The sequence below is a fragment of the Fringilla coelebs genome, assembly GCF_963513975.1.
Source record: "Fringilla coelebs genome assembly, chromosome: 7".
Classification (NCBI taxonomy): Eukaryota; Metazoa; Chordata; class Aves; order Passeriformes; family Fringillidae; genus Fringilla; species Fringilla coelebs.
In genome coordinates, this window is record NC_140035.1 from 23,897,454 (window position 1) to 23,915,113 (window position 17,660).

The 17,660-nt window shown below is 40.9% G+C and overlaps 1 protein-coding gene across 1 annotated transcript in view; it reads left to right on the forward strand.

Moving 5' to 3' along the window:
* The first annotated feature begins 2,691 nt into the window (after positions 1–2,691).
* PPP1R1C (protein phosphatase 1 regulatory inhibitor subunit 1C) overlaps positions 2,692–17,660 on the forward strand; it is a 43,692-nt gene continuing 28,723 nt past the window's right edge. Inside the window, exons 1-2 of the mRNA XM_084209367.1 lie at positions 2,692–3,012; positions 5,330–5,390. Of these exons, the coding sequence (XP_084065493.1) occupies positions 2,773–3,012; positions 5,330–5,390 (301 nt within the window). The 5' untranslated portion in view covers positions 2,692–2,772. The remainder of the gene's footprint in view (positions 3,013–5,329; positions 5,391–17,660) is intronic.

The following is a 17,660-nucleotide window of genomic DNA, read 5'->3' on the forward strand; positions in this document are numbered from 1 at the left end:
ATCCTGAAATGCTATAGCTGAGTGCCCTCTCACTATGCCTCTTATACTATTTTAAAAATACTGTTACTGTATTAGTGCATGTGAAGATTGTTGGGCTGCCAGCTCCAATTAGGCGCAGGGAGAAAAGCTGCAGGAAGCAAATGCTTCCACATCACATTGTTGGGGGGCCTCTCTCCCAGTCCTAGCCAGCCCCATTAAGGATTAGTCCTTGTGTTTTGGTCTGTCCTGTTGTCTGTCTCCCTTCAGAAGCTGCCAAAAAGCGGTTTTGTTGGTTTGGGTTTCTTGTAGGGTTGCTCAGCTTTTTTCTTATATACCATTAATAAAGATGCATTTGAGACATGATTCCTTTGGACAGCAATGTCCAGCAATCTAGAGCTGAAACACACTGTTATAATCCTTTGAGCACTTAATATTTTAATAAATTTTTACTGTCTGAATATGGTTTATAAAATTACTTTATCATTAACATAAGAAATGTTAAGCCTTTGCAGTGATAATTATATCTCCTGTGATCAGCAACATATATTAGAATTTGCTTTAATACATATAGTTTCGTAGACATCTAGAATAGATATTTTATGGAAAACAGGTATTTTCTAGAGAAACTTGATATTTAAAATATACAATTTATTAATATTTATGGTAGCAATGGATCTGGAAATAATTTCTCTCACAGTATCTCACAGCAAAAACAAACATTATTTTCTTTCAAGTCTCAAAGTTCAAGAGGAAAGCCACAACTTCAGATCCCTGCTTATGTCCCCCCCAGGTGTAACCCTGTGTATGTGGGTGCGTGTATATCCCTGGTATGTCTGAAGCTGTCGTTGATAATGGCACATCTGTGCATGAAGGAACTGTGAAATTGGATAATTAGACTGTCCTGAAAACAACTCCATAATTGTCCTGTTGAGAGCAGAGTGTGCCTCTCTTACTTTAGTGCCTCAGACTTCAATGTGCCACCACAACTTTTACAATTGCACTCTTCCTCTAACTGCAGAAGTCTATAAAACAAATTATGTTTTGTCATTGAAGGAATAGTGAAGGCTTAGAAATGGGCATATGAAACACTGAATATCAGTGTTTTGTGCATCTCTTTCATTTGTTGTGGTAAATGAAGTTAAGCATTTCACTTAAGCACCAAAACCATTCAGGATTCAGACTGAGAGGTTCCAGAACAACCTGGTCACAGGCAGAGGTGGTGGGATCAAGTATCTCCAGAAGGTCCTGACCGATCAAACTCTTCTGTGATTCAAAAGCCTAAGTTATTGCCACCCAAACTGTCATAAGAAACCGAACAGGAAAGTTGCCAGCTACTAGCTGTCAGCTAGAAACCACTATGGTTCACAGTAGCTTTGATTTGGATGAGGAGGGGAATTTTGGCCCCCATGGAGAGTTATCTTTGATCATTATTGAGCCAACTGGATCCTTGGATTAGAGCTTATCCTCCCCTCCTGAGCTTTATCAGGTCCTTCCCAAACCAGCTAACTCGTGTGCTTGCCTCTGTTCAGAAACAGCCCGGTGTTCCACTAATGTGTCATGGTTTGAATTTGCAAAAACCAAAGCCAAACAAGTATTTAATGTCTGACTCGCTGGTTGGTTCTGTGTGTATGGCCAGTGCATTGTTCTCACCCACAACCCTCACTCCTTCCTCACCTCCTCCCCTGGCACAGGTGGGAAAGCACTCAGTGACTCAATAGGCTTGTGGTGAACTGTGAAAATCCTTAGTGCTCTCCTTGGCCTGAACAAAGAACATTTTCAAATTCCTCTGAGTTTTGCAAAGAGGTAGGTTAGGTCAGTGATTGCTGGATGTTGTTTCACACACTTATTTTGAATTAACATGAAATTACAAATGAAAATCAATTATATTCACAAAGGAGTACTATTGATACAATTGACCAAATTATTTTCCTGGTCTTGGAATGAGGCACAGATTTTGTACCCTTAAGTAGGATTTAGCCTGAATTTTAGTCATCCAAAAGTGGTTTAAGTAGCCTGAATCATCTTTCCTTTTTCTAGAGTTAATGGAGAGAAAATGTAATCTTGAGTAAACACTATATCCTGCTTTACTTGGAGAGAATGAGATGCCTGTTGATGTGCTTAGCATGAGGGAGCCCAGAGAGCCGGCTCAAATGGGAGTGTTCTCAGTATCTGGAGTCACGTGAGGTGGAGCCCACCAAAAGAAATCACAGTCTAAATATGAAAACCAGGCCTAAGGTGCAAACCCACCAGAGAAGCGTTATGAAATTGGGGACAACTCTGCAGCATCATCACCAAAAATCTTCCTGTAATATTAAGTAGAGTCTGAAACTGCAGGATTAAAAAAATATTTGAAAGAGCAAAGGGAATTGTTTTGATATGTGCAAAGAGGAGAGCGGTTCTGGCACACTGTCACAGAGATCGAATTTTTGAATCCACCCCTTCTGCTCCCTCCACCCCCAAAATCTGAAAACTTCCTGATTTGTGTTCATCAATAATTAAGAGCCCATCAGCAATACTCAGAGGGAGCTTGCATTGCACTTCTGAGCAGCCAGTTGGTAATATACGGTGGAGAGATCCTCTTTTTCAAATCCCAAGGCTCCGGGCCGTGCGGTGCTAGTATTGCATTTTCAATTAGCTCCTGAGTGAATGCTTGGCATATGTGGAAGTGAGCCGGTGCACAATTAGCTTATTGTTCCTTTCAGCTTTCTGCTGAGAGGATCTGAAGGGCTGCTGAAGAGAGGGGAGAGGGGAAAAAAAAAAAAGAAAATAGCCAAGGCAGTGGCATCTCTGTGGATGTGGAGTACGGGAGCCGCTGGGCTGGCGCAGATTCCCGGGCTAAGTCGGGAGCTACAGCTGTTCCTGCGGAGCTCCAGCCCGGCCGCGGGGACGGGGCACAGCCTGACCCAGCCTCAGCTCCAGGCTCTTCCCTGTCTGTCTCCCCTCAGCATCGCCATGGAGCCCAACAGCCCCAAAAAAATACAGTTTGCTGTGCCCCTGTTTCAGAGCCAAATAGACCCTGAGGCAGCCGAGCAGGTAAGGAGGATGAGTTTCCTTCGCTGTTTCCAGGGAATGGGGTGGGAATGGGGCAAGATGGGGGTGAGCACAAGGGATGCTTGTGGCCTAAAGGCTTTTCTAGCTTATGTTAGATACATAGAATTCTAGCTCATGCTAGATTAAATACTCTGGGGTTTATAGTGATGTTTGATACACTTAAAGAGGGAGAAGGATATGTCCTCTAGCCAGAATAAGGCTTCTCCCCTTGGGTAGGTTTATTAATGTATATTTGTTGTGCCTTTTCTGTGCACTTCTACCCTAACACTTACATTTCACATAAATACACTCAATGAATGCATTCTCAACAAATCAGTTCAAGTGTATTATATGTACATAAAGCAAAGCATAAAGTTTATAATAAGTACCTAACAGAAATATTGGGAAGACATCTTATTTACCTTTCATTTAACATGAGAAAATACAGAAAAATACAATTAATGTTTTGCACAATAGTCATTTCAGTTACTTCCTGTATTTCTCATGATTTTTTACAGTCTTTAAGTCATTTTTACAGCGTTTTACGTGCCTGAAAAATATATACATGTAGAAATATGCTGTACTTATGTCCTTGTTGGAATAATATGTGTGCTATTTTAGGTTTTAACTCACTCCCAAAAGATACATATAATAATATACATATATATATATACATTTATGTATGTGTGTATCTCAGTACTGACGTCTAAGAAGGAAAAGACACCTATTACTGTGTACAGTTATGTGTAGATGTGCCTAATAAAAGGTCACATGCAGTCTTGTGAGAAAACTGTATAAATCTTAATTAGGTGACCCAGTATATTTCTCTCTGTGCAAGTTGTCCTCAACATTTGCTTCTATTTGGGTACGTCTGATTTTAGATGACACCAGGGGAATATTATAACCTTGAAAGTTCCATATCAGTAGCTAGGACATTATTTGCACCTTTAGGACAGTCATCTGGTTTCCTTAATATACTGATGTTGTGTCTCTTAAAAGGCAGAGACTTTTTCCAGAAAATGATGAGTTGGGAGTGACCACTGAATGTGAAATATTAGAAGAGTGCAGAAAAGAGTTGTTGTGGGTCCTCATTTTGTCTGCAGGCACTTCTGAGCTGTGAAGCTGTCCATGCCTTACAGAACAGTTCTGCAATGAATTCAAGCAGAATGTGTTCTGGTGTTTTTCTGAAATCTGTGAGAACCATAGGATTAGGATTTCCTGGAATTCCCATGGCTGTTGAAATGCTGTAGCCTATTTTCTGCCTGGTATTTATGGGCAGTCTTTTTTTTTTGTGTGTGTTGTGAGTTTGATTCCAAGTGCTATACAGTTTCACTGTGGGTGTGTGATGAAATTAAAATAGTAAATTCTACAGTCAGCTACAGTTACACTAATCTAGAATAAACCCATTAACCCTGATGATGTAACTTTCCATTTACACCTCTGAAAGCAAAATTTGAACCTGGCTAAATACAGATGTTGGCTCAGCAAATAAAAAAGAACAAATGCACTGACATTGAGGTTTTGTGTCAGAATGGTTTCTAGCTTAAATGCTTCTGGTCCCTTGTCTTAAATTCAATAGAATATCAGGCCTGGAGGCTTCTGTCAAGCAACACAAAGCTTTCAGTGCAAATGTGTGCATTATAAGAGGGTATTCCAACACCATGTAGTTCAGCCACTGTTAATGGAACAAAAGTAGTTACCCAGATAAACTCTGAAGAATTGTATACAATTCAGGACTATGTATTGGCATGTAAAATCTGCTATATTGGAAATGCTCTTTTTAAGGTCTTAAATACTGGAGTATTTTTAGTCAAAGAACTGTTACTGTAGTAACACCTCTGACAAGAGTTTAGAAACATGAGTTCATACCAGCAAAACTCTGCAATGCACTTGCAAAATATTATTAATTATTACTTGAGAGAGCTATGGCAGTACTAGCTATTTGCACATACAAGCTCAGAAACTATGAAATCATCTCCCTGATGCAAAGCTAAATGTCAATATCCTAAGATATGACTGATATTTTTCAGCAATACCTACCCAAAAAACTGAAGTCAAGATGATTACAAATCCTAAAGGTATTTTGGACAGCTCTCCCCATGCCTTTGGTCTCCCTGAACAGGCAGCAGCATGACCCTGATTGCTGTCAGACCAGGCAAGCTCTCAGTAAGACAGTGAAGTGCTGCTGTTCTTTAAGTAGTTTCCTTTTTAACTTTGCCTGGTCTGTACTCTGGAGGACACAGACAGATTTTTTGCTTTGCTTTGTGTGTGTGGCAATTGCTGGGCCCTAATGGCTGTCCTTGGTTTGTATCTGTTCCAGATCAGGAAAAGAAGACCTACGCCAGCATCACTCGTCATCATGAATGAACACATGCCCCCAGGTGAGTGCCAGCAAACCTCCTGAACCACTCAGCTTGTGTACACAGGGCTGCCTGCAAACTGGTTTGATTAACTACAGGAGTTTAAAAATCCAGCATTAACTTTTTGGCTCTAAATATCAAACAACAGATCTTAGTAAACCCCACGAACACAGGTAACTCCTGGCCTTCAGATAATGTCATTGATTTCACAATTTTATCCTCCACGTCAATCTTGGTCATATGTAGAAGGAGAATTAAAGTGACCCAGACCAAATTCTTCCATCCACGAGTGTTTTCTTTCCATGGGTGGAGAGCTGGGAGACCCCTGAAGTCTGATCTCTGGAGATACCAGGCTGGGTCCAGCGGGAATTCAACCCAAGGATTTGTTTCTACAAAACAGATTCTCTTCTAGTTTCCTGATAAAACACATAATGTGTTTTTCCATGATTCTTTTTCAACTGTGAATACATTATCTTCATCCAGGAGTCCCCACAGAAGATTCCCTGTGGGATGGGATGATTTGAGGTTGAGACATACTTTGTCATATAAACATGACTTCAGAAAGATTCCCTAATAAGCTGTTTAGGGAAGGTTATAAACAAAAAAAAATCCACAAAAAGGAGAAAATCCTCAGTACTTAATCCCTTGGAACACAGTGCCTATTTCATATCAAACTTTTCCTTTGTTGTCCTTTGCAACATTTTTTTTCCTGCCATAGCTCTTAGTCACCTGAATATTTTTTTTTTTTTTTAAATTTTTTGGAGAGTAGCTTTCTGTCCTGAATTTCAGGTAGTTCAGGTCTCAAAAATGGTGCATGAAAGATTGGCTTTCAACTGCCTTTCTTTACCTATATAGGATACCAATGGGATCTACACTGTCTGTGTTGCTAGGACTTAATTTAAAGCAAATTCACCTTAACTGTTAATCTCTTCTGCAATTCACTTTGTACACTTTGTACTGGCATATTTCCTTTTATAAACAGATACTTGGTACAATACCAAATCAAAACCAAACAAAGAATAAGAACTCTTTAATTTACAGGAAATTTTACTGTCAACAAAGTGGTACATGTCTGTTATCACCTTTCCTGCAATGTTCATAATAAGTCTTTAAATAAATCATTTTTATTATGAGTCAAGATGGCTGCAGGTTTCAGCCAACTTCCATATAAGCCCATGAGTTATAGTATTTGTCTTCACTTATTTAGATTTGTTTATTTAGATATTATTTGTTCTTTCTAGATACTGGGAACTAATATTAATGAATTTATTATTTGGCTAAATTATAACCTTGTCCTGATTTAAAATTTTCCATAAAGCCAGATAAAAATTAAAACTTTAAAAGCAGCTTCATTTTCCTGCCCTTCACCATAAGGTTCATGCAGATTTCCATAGGGGGCCACGTGCTTGATATGGGCAAGTGTTTTGGACAGGGTGTGTGCAGGTAGCTCTGTGAGCCTGCTGAGAGAAAGAACTGTAAAGCCAGCTTGGAAAGGCAGACAATAGGTTTGCAATGGATGGGCAAATCCATTATAAATATTATATATATCCAAATAAAGCCTTTGTGGTCTCCACCTTGCAAGGTGCTGTACAGCTTCTGAGATGGTTGTGTGCCTTCAGCTTTGAGAGTCAGCTGGCCCTAGGGCCTCTTGGCACCTTGCTGATTAAACCCCAAAATGCTGATCAGTTACTGGATTTTGAATAGAATTCAGGGGGATGCTGAATAAAATTTGTATCCAAAGACAGTTAATTCATCACTGCAAATGGATGAAGTTAATTAAAAAAAAAAAAGCAGGGGTGCTAACCTGATAATCCAACAAATTGCTTTAGAGGTGTGATTCCCTGGAACAATGGGAAAACTGAGCACTAGAGAACTCCAGTGATACTGACAGAGCCACCCTTTTTTATTAGAGCTGGGCTAAATGAGAGTCTTGTTCCTTGAATTTTACCCACTGGAGTAGTCCACTTCCTTCATTAGGATCAAGGAGCTAGTGAAGGACAGGCTTCCAAGAGTTTGAAATACGTGTCCTAATGCAATCCTAAATGTTTGGATGCCCCTACAAAGTTTACTCAAATTATCTAAATTTCTCTTTTTTTTGAGAACCAGAGACAGGCATACTCTAAGAATCAGACTTTTCTATAGCCTTCTGTTACAGCTGCTTCTGATTGCAGCTGGGGAAAAAAGAGTAGCATATTTGTGGTATTCTGGTGTTCTGGATGCACACCCATCTGGAAACCAGAAGGCAATAAAATGTGTTTGGACATTTAAGAACTTCATAATAAATTCGGCTTGAGTTCTTCTGTAATAGATCTAAAAGTTGTTTTCTATTAAGTCTTTTCATCCCTCCCTGATGCCTGTTACAGCTTTTGTAGGGATATGTCTTCACCTATTTAGGTCAGGTCAGCTGTGCTATAAAGTGAAGATGGAATATCTACTAGGCCTAAGTCATTTTAAACCAATGACAGCAGCTCAAAAACTATAAGAAGAGTCTGCTTGACTTCCTTGCTTTCAAGGAGGCAGTGTTAGACCACACTGAGTGCTTTAAAGTCAGGTGATAAATGTGACTACAGGAGCTCATAGGCAGCCTGTAGCATCTCTGACTCTCACATTCCCTTGTGCTCACTCTGGTTGGCATAATGTATAGGTGCAATCACAGTCAGCAAAAGAGAAACTTGAGCTCCAGCAGCAACAGTGATTGCAATGGACAATGTGACCTTTTATAAAAGGAACATAAGCACATGTTTAGTTTTAAAGACATATTTAACTATTACACTACACAAGTGTCTAATCCAAAAATTGTTAAAGGTCTCCTGCTTCCTTTTCCCCTTGCAATATCTTTGGAGAACTTCAACAGAAACTGAGCATCACCATCACAAGCAGCCTTTTCTGTGCATGCCCAACCTCCTGTCTCCATGCACAGCATAGCAGAAAATATGGGAATATCAATTCTTATTAGCTGAAATAAATATCTGAGCATGCCTTAAAACAGCAGAATATTGCAATGCAACAGCTCAAGAAAAAGCTGGTGGCAGAGTAGAGAACTGATGGCAGAGGGAAGGAAGCACGTCAGACCACAACTCAGGTTTAACACCATTAGGGCTCGCTTTGATCAGAAAACAGTGCCAGCATTCCTGCACAGCCTGGCTTTGTCACAGAGCCAGCACAACATCAAACAGTCTGGCTGGCAAGGGTTCTTCAACTTCTGTCAAAGTGTTCAGTCTTCTTGAAACATTGGAATGTGGGTAAACATTAGGATAAACTTTTGTGTATCTAAATTTTCTGTGTATTTGCTGTTTCCAACCCCCCTTTCTGCTTTGTTGCCTGTTTTGACTTCCTTGCTTGTACTGTAAATGTTACTCTGTGTTTAGAAATACAGCTGCCTTTCTGGGCTTTGCAAACCTCATTTCAAAGCAGTAAGGATATGCTATCACTGCAAAAGCAATAGAAAGCACACCTTCCCAGTATGACACAGTACATCTGAGCTTACTGAATGCTGGAAATCACAACTTGAAGAAAAGCAATCTGTGCCTGTCTCTGAACAAGGAAGCTCACAGCTTGTGTTTGGGCATTAGCAGTTTTGCTTTCTCATTCCTAGCTGATGTTTGGTTATCCAGAAAAGATCCATGCCTTTCAGCTTACTGTCACTTCCCCAGAGCTCTGCTGAGATGCCTCATGGGCACTCCCAGTATTTAGTGCAGCAGCAAACAACACAGCCAGGTGAGTGGTGGAGGAAAATCTGTCCTTACACCTTTGTCAATTCCATGACAACCCAGAGTAGTTGAGGTTTTAATGCTAAATTGGTTTTAGACACTCCTGGACTTTGCCTGCACAATAAATCTCATTACCACAGACAGATGTGCTTTTCTGCTGATGCAAACTGTACCAGCAGCACATTCTTGATGGGATTAATGTGAGTCACTTTGCCCAGCATTAAGGTTTGTGACTAATATCAGTTGGATCATGCTTCTAGGTGAATGAATGTGTTTGGGTTTAGATCTAATGATCACTTTTTTTTTTCTTCCAAGACAAAATAAACTGAGCTCAAGAAAAGGAGGCAGGTGTTTCTGAGCATTGTCAAGCAGTTCTGCTATACCTTCTCAGGGAAAAATCTCAGCAGAAGACTCTTGGCCTCAGAGTTCATGGAAACTGATATGTTTTTCAAACTACTGAGATTCTGGTAGGACATACTGCTTACTTTGGTCCAAGAGCTGGAGAGTGAATAAGCCAAATAGCAGCTGTTTTCAATTGCAAACTTAGGCTTCTAATGTGGTAATAGAGCAGTCAGAAAAGCAGTACTCGAATAAAAACTGTCATTAGCTGTATTTTTTTTTTGGTCAAACTAGTTGGTCTTTCTATATGCTAAATGTATATGCCATTTAAGCATTCTGTCTCTTTTTATATCAGCCCAGGAGTCTGTGGAGGTAATTCAGTAAGCAATGAAAAACATTGGTGTCCCCTCACAGCAGAGGGCTGGTATATACCAACGGCACCAGGGTGTTCAGAGATCACTGTCTTGTCAAGGCAGTGAGGGCCTTCCTGTGCTTCCAGCCTGTGCTGGGAAGGACTATCTGACACAGATAAACAATGAAATATGTAAAGCAAACATTGGGTAAGACCTGACAGGTGATAGGGGTTCCAGAACAGAGATAAAAATGTCTGTGCTTGAAATTATCCTGCTGTTTGCAGGATGACGTGTGACTGCAAATGTTCAGTGGCAGACAGCATCCCTTTTTCTTACCTGTACACACTGTGCTCACAGGCTTGATCATTTGGGTCACTCTGAATTTATTCTGCTGTTCAGACCCACAGAGTTCCCTGGTTCAAGGCACAGCAAAAGTTCCTCACTCACGTGCAGTGTGAACACAGAACTGAACACTAAAGGAAAGTTCATGAACGCTAAAAGGAAAGTTCAAGGACTTGAAAAAAAGAAAAAAAATGTCAAGAACCTGTGTTTGAGCTGTTCTTTATTCATCCCAGAAGGAACAGCTCACAGGCTCCAGAAAGAAACAATTAATTTTAAAAAGAGGTTTCTTTCATCATTCATGAAAACGTTCCATTTCACGAAGATGCTCCATTTTCATGAGAGGATGAGGATGTTATGTGTCACTGTCATCACTTGTCAGAAGAGTTGTCGTGCTCCCTGCAGTGCAGTAAGAGCAGCAGGCTGGAGGACAAGACCTGGCTTGGTTGGGAGGCAGTGAGCAGCGCTGTGCCTGCTCTGAGGGTTATCACCAAAGCAGACAGCTGCATTTTCACAATCTTTGCTATCCTGAGCACAGTAATTCACAAATTTAAACATTCCATGCGAATATTTTAGCAGTTGTGTAAGTGTAAATCATATAGTGTGAAGCAGCAGGAAACATGTACTATTTCATAGAGAGGCCAGATAGAGTCTGGGCTGTCTCTTCAGCCAGTAAACAGTGAAGGGACTGACAGCTGCACAGGGACAGTCAAAACAAAGAGCTGTCATGCATGTGCTGGTCAAAATTCACTTCTTTTACTGAATTTTTCATGTTTATTTTTATCCATGCTTCCTTCATTTTCAGTGTTTATTGATTGACTGTACAGGTACATTTTACATGACCCATATAAACCAGTTTCTCCTAGTTGGCTGAAGAGAGTAAATTTAGTCAAAACAAGAATGAGTCTCTCCCACTCACCAGAGCCTCCTGTCCCTCTGTGAGATGGGGCAGTCCAGGGTGCAAACACTGCCTGGGAAAGCTCTGGAGGATGGAAATAGAGGTTGGATATTCACAGCCAGGACTCAGATTTGTGCCTACATCAGAGAAGTGGTGCAGCTGAGAGGGCGTGAAGCCAAAACCCCAAAAGATTGACTTACTCCCAGTATGGATGGAACTGCATCAATCCATTACTCTTGTTCCAGCCTTGAACACCCAAGAAATGAATTGAAATAATATTTTTTTACCAGTGTAGCTAAACTCCTAATGTGCACCGTGATTTCACTTGTTCCTCCTGCTCCCTGCCTGCCATTGGTTTTGTGTTGGGAGGGTCAATGCCCGTGGAACTATCTGAGAGTGAATGTGGTATTTTTAGAGGCTGAACTTTGTACTCTTCCTCTGTTTTCCTTGTTCCTTATACAAAAGCACCATAGAAACAGCCTTCTTCCACCCCAGGAGATTATTTGCAAATTATTTTTAATATACATGGCTTCACATTACAGCTCTCCAGCTGCTTGGCCAGCCAGGGTCAGGCCCGATAAGCGTCTGGAATGTTTACATTTGTTATCACCTCTGTGAGCACGGCAGCACTGAGCCACAGAGCCACAGAGCCCTGCCCTGGCAGGCAGCAGCCGTGGGCAGGGCTGCCCGACCTGCTGAGGAAGTCAGCTGGACAGATTCTAACTTCATTGCTTCCATAAGGATAAATATTTTGCTCTCTGCAAAGAGGAGCTCCTCAAAGCCTAGCACTGTGTCAAATACCCACTCCATATAGTTTGTTTTGCTGAGAATTCAGAATAGATGGTGAGTTTTCTAGTTAAAAAATGAAGTGCCTAGGTGTAATTACTTCTTATAGTCTAAATACTTAAGCTATATTTAATACAACTACATGAGCGTACAATTGTGGGTGTTGGTGCCATTTTAAAAAGGTGTTTAATGGAAAAAAATTCAGACAATATTTGAAATTGAGTGTGTTTAAACATTATAAGATAAAATTTTTAAAATAAGAATATCAAGATAGGTTTTTTGAGATTATGTTTAAATCAAACTTCAATCACGTGCTAATATTGATATTTTCAATGTATTTTTTAGTTCACATCAGGTAATAAAGTAAAATCCATTAATAGATGTTTCAGCCTTGCTGAGGGGAAAAGAGTACAACACAGGGTTTTTCTGACCTCTGCTATTTAGTACTTAATGCAGCCCTCATTTACCATGGTGACGTGTGCAGAATAAATAGATAATGCAGATAGATGAGAGAGAATCCAGCTCTTAGCACTAACCTCATTATGTTCAGAATATTGGGAAGGGGTTGCACTTAAAGCATCAATCAGGGTAGCCCATTTATTGAGCTTTTAGAGACAGATTTTAACTCTTTATATGGCATAACTGAAGTTGAAACTTCACTTCAAAATACATCAAAAGTGTGACTTTAATGAGCCTGGACCTAAAGCTAGCAGAGACTAAACAAATTGAACCTGTCAGTCCTGAAAGGCTTTGCCAGCTGCAGAAGGCTGCAGAACCTCAGCGAGAGTGCAGGGAGCTGCAGAGCTTAGCTTAGCTTTGCTTTGCTGTGAGCCTGTGCCTCGTGAGTCTGAGCTGCCTGTGTCATCAGCTGCTGGAAACAAGATCTGATGGACCAGCCCAGTCTCTTTTTACAGTAACCAAAGCAATTCTGGGGTGGAATTAAGCTTTCTATCTATTGAAAGGACCTCTGTTTTCTCCTTCTCCCCTTCAAAACTTCTCATTTCTGTGTCTGTATCTAAAATCACTTCTGATTTTTTTCTCAAATGTCTTTACTGGAGGATCAAGAGACTATCAGAGTAGCAGAATGAAGCACACTGACCTGCTCCTTCTTTGTTCCTGTTTCCCACGGGATACCCAGCATGCAGGTGTCCCATAGGGAATTGATCTCTTGGTATTATTCATCTTGTGGAACCAAACTGCACTAAATGAGTCAGCAGTGTAAAGTCTATGAATGAGCATTGTGGAGGCTGTGTTTTTTACCTGAGGCCATGTCTTTCATTCTGATAAGATGAGCAAAGTCACAGAGAAAATGAATGTGAGCAAGGCAGACAAAGTTCATCCCAGCAGTGAGCTCTGCTGCACCCTACAGTCTGGCTTGTCCTGGCACCTGGGCACCCCATACCCGGCACATTTCTGCCCTGAGCCTGCCCCACTCACTGACATGAAGGGACAGCATTCCCTTCAAGTCTTGCTGAAGTTCCTGCCACAGCTGTTCTCAGGGAGTGGTCGAAAGCGAGGATTCAGATGAGCCTGTCCTGCTCTTGCCTTGGCCACCTCCACACAGCATCTTCTCTGGCATCAGCTGAAGCGCTTGTTCTGCCTTTTCTTTTTGTGTTGGGATCTGCAGGACAGCCGCACAACCAGGGAGCCATTTAACCTAAAAGCCTGGTTGGTTTGAGAGCAACACCTTTGTATTACTAAGTGGTAGTTTGTATCCCTTTCTTTTCCAAGTGGAATTGTACTGATGAACTAAAATGGGTGGGGAAAGAACAGGGGGTAGGGGAGAAAAAAGAGTTTTCCCTTTAAAGGATTGTGACCAGGAAGATTTTTGATGCTGGCCAGCATTGGGTTTTTACAGTCTGTTTTTGAGATAGACAGCAAGCAGGATGTCACTGTTAATGGGTGTGCTTCCCTGCCCTCTGAAACGCTGCTGTGTGACTCAGGCTTTAATGTGTACAGCACATCCCGTAGGAGCATGAGGCTCATTCCAAAGGAATCACAGCAAGGTGTTTCTGACTGAGACAGTACAGATGGAGGTGTATAAAACAAAAGCCACTGTCCCCTCTGTCTCTGGTATGTATTAAGGTTAGTAGAAATTCTGAAAAATGCCTTTGGAAATTACAGCTGACTTATTCTGAGCTAACAATGATTGCCCTGGGCTGTTCCAGCCCACCTAGTTGCGCTTCAGGCAAGAATGAGATTATGGAACCAGGTTTTGCTGACTCTTTGAAAGCTTGGAAAACCCAGCAATGGCTTTACAAAACTGATGTTTCCATCTTGTTTTTTTTTTTTTGTGAAAAAGGGTCCTAACCCCCAAGAAGAGCTATTATTAGTAGCTGACTTGATTGCCATGTAAGACGATACATGTATGTGAGGAACTCTCTGCATGTGCATTCTAACCACAAGCAAGCCACAAGCAGTTGGCCAGGACTAGCTTTACAAAACATTCTTACTGAAATCCTTGAGGTATTATTCCAAAAGGAAGGAAATTGCTAAGACAGCAATAATAATCACTGGCTAAGGAAAAATTTTATTGTTTTGTAGGTTTTCTTGTCCCATGGCAAATGTCACTTTCCAGAATGTACAAACACATTCAGATAGGATACATTTTTTAATGGTTTTATGAGCTATAGCATGCTAAGAAATGTTTGCCTGGGGTTTCTTTGGCTTTGGCTGCTGCTGCTGGTTTTTATTTTAGAGCTTTGAATATTCCTACAGCTCCCAGCCAAGAAAGGAACCACTCACAGTGATGGCATTTGCAGCTGTAACACTGATACAAAGACGGAGATCGGGAGGTCAGTTCTGAGCCATTTTCCATCACAACTGATTCCTGCACATGAAGTTATTAGAAAATGGTTTAAAAGTTTATCCTGGGATTTGCTAGCACTATATTTCTGGTAATAAAGAATTTTACTTCATGATCTTTGCCTCAGTATTGTATTTAGATCTTGAGCCTCTTCAGTCATTTGAACACAGACTGAAGCTAAAGCAAGCAAGCAGATGGAAAGCAGCACTTTACTGATGCTGTGCAGTGCTGCTGATGGTCCCACAGCCCTGGGCAGGTGTCTGCCCAAGGGACTTTTCTTCCTTGTGTATTTGAAAGTGCTTAACGACACTGTTAAGTCTTTTCACAAACGAATAACATTTTTATGCCTTCTTCAATGTACAAAAATAATTGCAAGTTGCTTGGGAAGTGTTTTGAGTATGAGTGTTGGGTACAATTGATTAAACAGCAGCAATCATTAGCAAGAAATTTAGTAGCCAGGCAGTTTGTTGTAGTTGGGCACACTCATTGCAGACTCCTGTTTCTGCTCTTTGAACCTGTATCTCTGAGCATTTGCTGGCAGCTTCTCGACAGCTCTGGCCTTTAACCTCTCAAAACCCTTTCTTATCTCCTCTGCTCTCCCATTTCCTTCATGTAGTCCTGTCTCTCAGTGCCAGGTCTCAGGCCAGGTGAGAGTATGGTGTGAGTGTGGAAACTGCCCTTGGTCCATAGAGCAAGGATGCAGTCTCTGCTGATGTCTGTCATGTCAGAATAGCCCCTATGCCAATGTAACCTCACAATGAGGTGAGCTCTCCTTCTACACAGCTGGACAGCTTTGAGACAGCATTTTGTGGTTTAGGTCTACTTTGCAGTCTTTGTCCTTTGCCTCATTCTGTATGCCTGTAAAAGTCTAATTTTCTAAGGTTTCCTTGTAGTTTAGTTTGGCCCTCCAGCACTGTCTGGGGCACCCAGAAATGATGGCTGTCCATATCCCTTCTGGTTCACGCCAGAAAATCTCTGTCATCCTGGTTTACATTTATTTGCTGCAAGAATAAGGGATTTTTTTTCAATCTAAATGGGAGATTTTAATAATTCTAAGTAGCTGTGCATAAAAGGGTCAGATGTAGACCATCACATATCTTTTAAGTCTTACTTTACTCATTTTGAGACCTGAGTTTACCAACAGCTTTCCCGATAGACCAAGGATTTTAAATTTCACATCAGTAATCTCAGCAGCTTTCTTCAGTTTGTCTCATTTCTTTTTACTTATCTGAATGTATTAACCTGGCCTTTCAGTGGTGTAGTGAGTATTGAGATGACTGTTATTACTTAGTTTAAAAAATGAGCAGGAATTTTGACTAGGAGGCAGTTTATGTACAGCTGAAGTTATTTCCCAGTTGCACTAACTCTAGAACTATTTAGTAAATGGAAAAGTATTTTGTCCTTTCTCTTTTTTTTTTTTTTTACCAGTCCATGCTGTATGTATAGGATAAAATACTGACTCTGAAGTCAATGGCAAGACTTGCTGTTGCTTATGAGCTAATAGTCAGTGATAAAATGATTGTCTTTCCCTTCTCTCCAACATCCCCCTTTGCCCAGTTTGCTTTGCTGGTGCAGGATTTGCACTGAGGATGTGTTGAACTCCCGTGGGACTCGTTCTGCCTGTAACCCCCCTCAGCTCCCCTCAACACCCAGCAGAACCAGGCACTGATGAGCTCCTCTTTGCCAAGGCTCAGACCATGGCAGGCACCCCAGATTTCTGGTTGAGCTCAACTCTGTCATGCTGGAAACAGAAAGAAATACTTTGCTGTTAAATAAGTTTAATTTACTCATCACTCTTTGTGATGAGTAAATTTTAGGGAGCTTCAAAGCAGTGTGGAGGCAAACCCTGACCCAGAGCTCCTGCCTCAGTGACACCCTGTGGTCCTGCCAGAGGCTCCTCTCAGCTCTGGTGCCAGGAGTCCACACTGGTCAGCTGCAATTTACATGAAAAGCTTGGCTCAGAGTCACTCCTGGAAATTTATTCAGAGACTTTTGTTCGGTCCAGAACATGTCTCATCTGAGAGATCAAAAGAAAAAATAAAGTACTTACGTCCTCCTGGTTAATCTTATTTAGTCAGTCATGCTTTGGAAGTTGTCTCCATTTTCTTCACCAAAGAGAAGTTTGTACTGCTTAGAAAGCAACACCTTCAAGCATTGTTTATATTGGGAATTAAAGCAAATCTTTACCTTAGCTGTCCAAACAGAATGTTTATTTCATGCGTGTTCCTCCCTGGGTTGATTATCTCTCTGGGAAGACCTGCCAGCTCTGGAATTGTCCCCATATCCAGGATTTCACATCAGGAACTCTGTTCCCAGTGCCTTCCTCACCTGACCCTCCCTCATGGAGCAGGAAAGGGCCTCTCGTGTTTCAGAAAAAGAAGATTCTGCATGAAACTATTCTTTTCATGACAGCTTTTTCCACAAAACCCGTTTTATGCCTGGTCATTCAAAGCCAGGATAAAGCCTTACAGAGCTGGCAGCAACTGGAAGGCCACAAAGTCAGGCAGAAATGCAACAGCAAGACAAGAGGCAGAAAAGTAAGTCCTTTTTTAAGAAGGGAGAAAATAATCAAATTTTAATTCTCTTTCAAAATATATTTTGAGAAGCTATACTTGATTTATGGTACTTGTTTAGAATTTGTCTTATATTAATATTTATCATGTATTTTAGGGAGGGAGAATGAAAAATTTGGAACAAAAAGGCTTAGGAGAAGGGTGATTTTTGTGCTTGTTGTAATAATTCATGATTGCTCTGTGGTAAGGCTGCAGACCTTATTCATCCCTCTTGTATTCTAGTTTCATGCCAGTGAAATGAGACTGATTTCCATGAGTCTGGCATGAAGCTGGAATAACAAGGTGGTGAATCAGGCAGTATAATTCCTTTCTGAGAATCATGTGATGTAAACAAATACATTCAGATTCACATTTGAGGTTTGCAATGTCTCCAGCTCCTTCCAAAACAGATTATGTTTACCAGAATGCAAGTTTGAAAGAAATTTTGATCTGTGTAGCTTGTGAAAGGTGGTTTTATTTCATATTCTTATGGCTGTGCAGCTTAAAG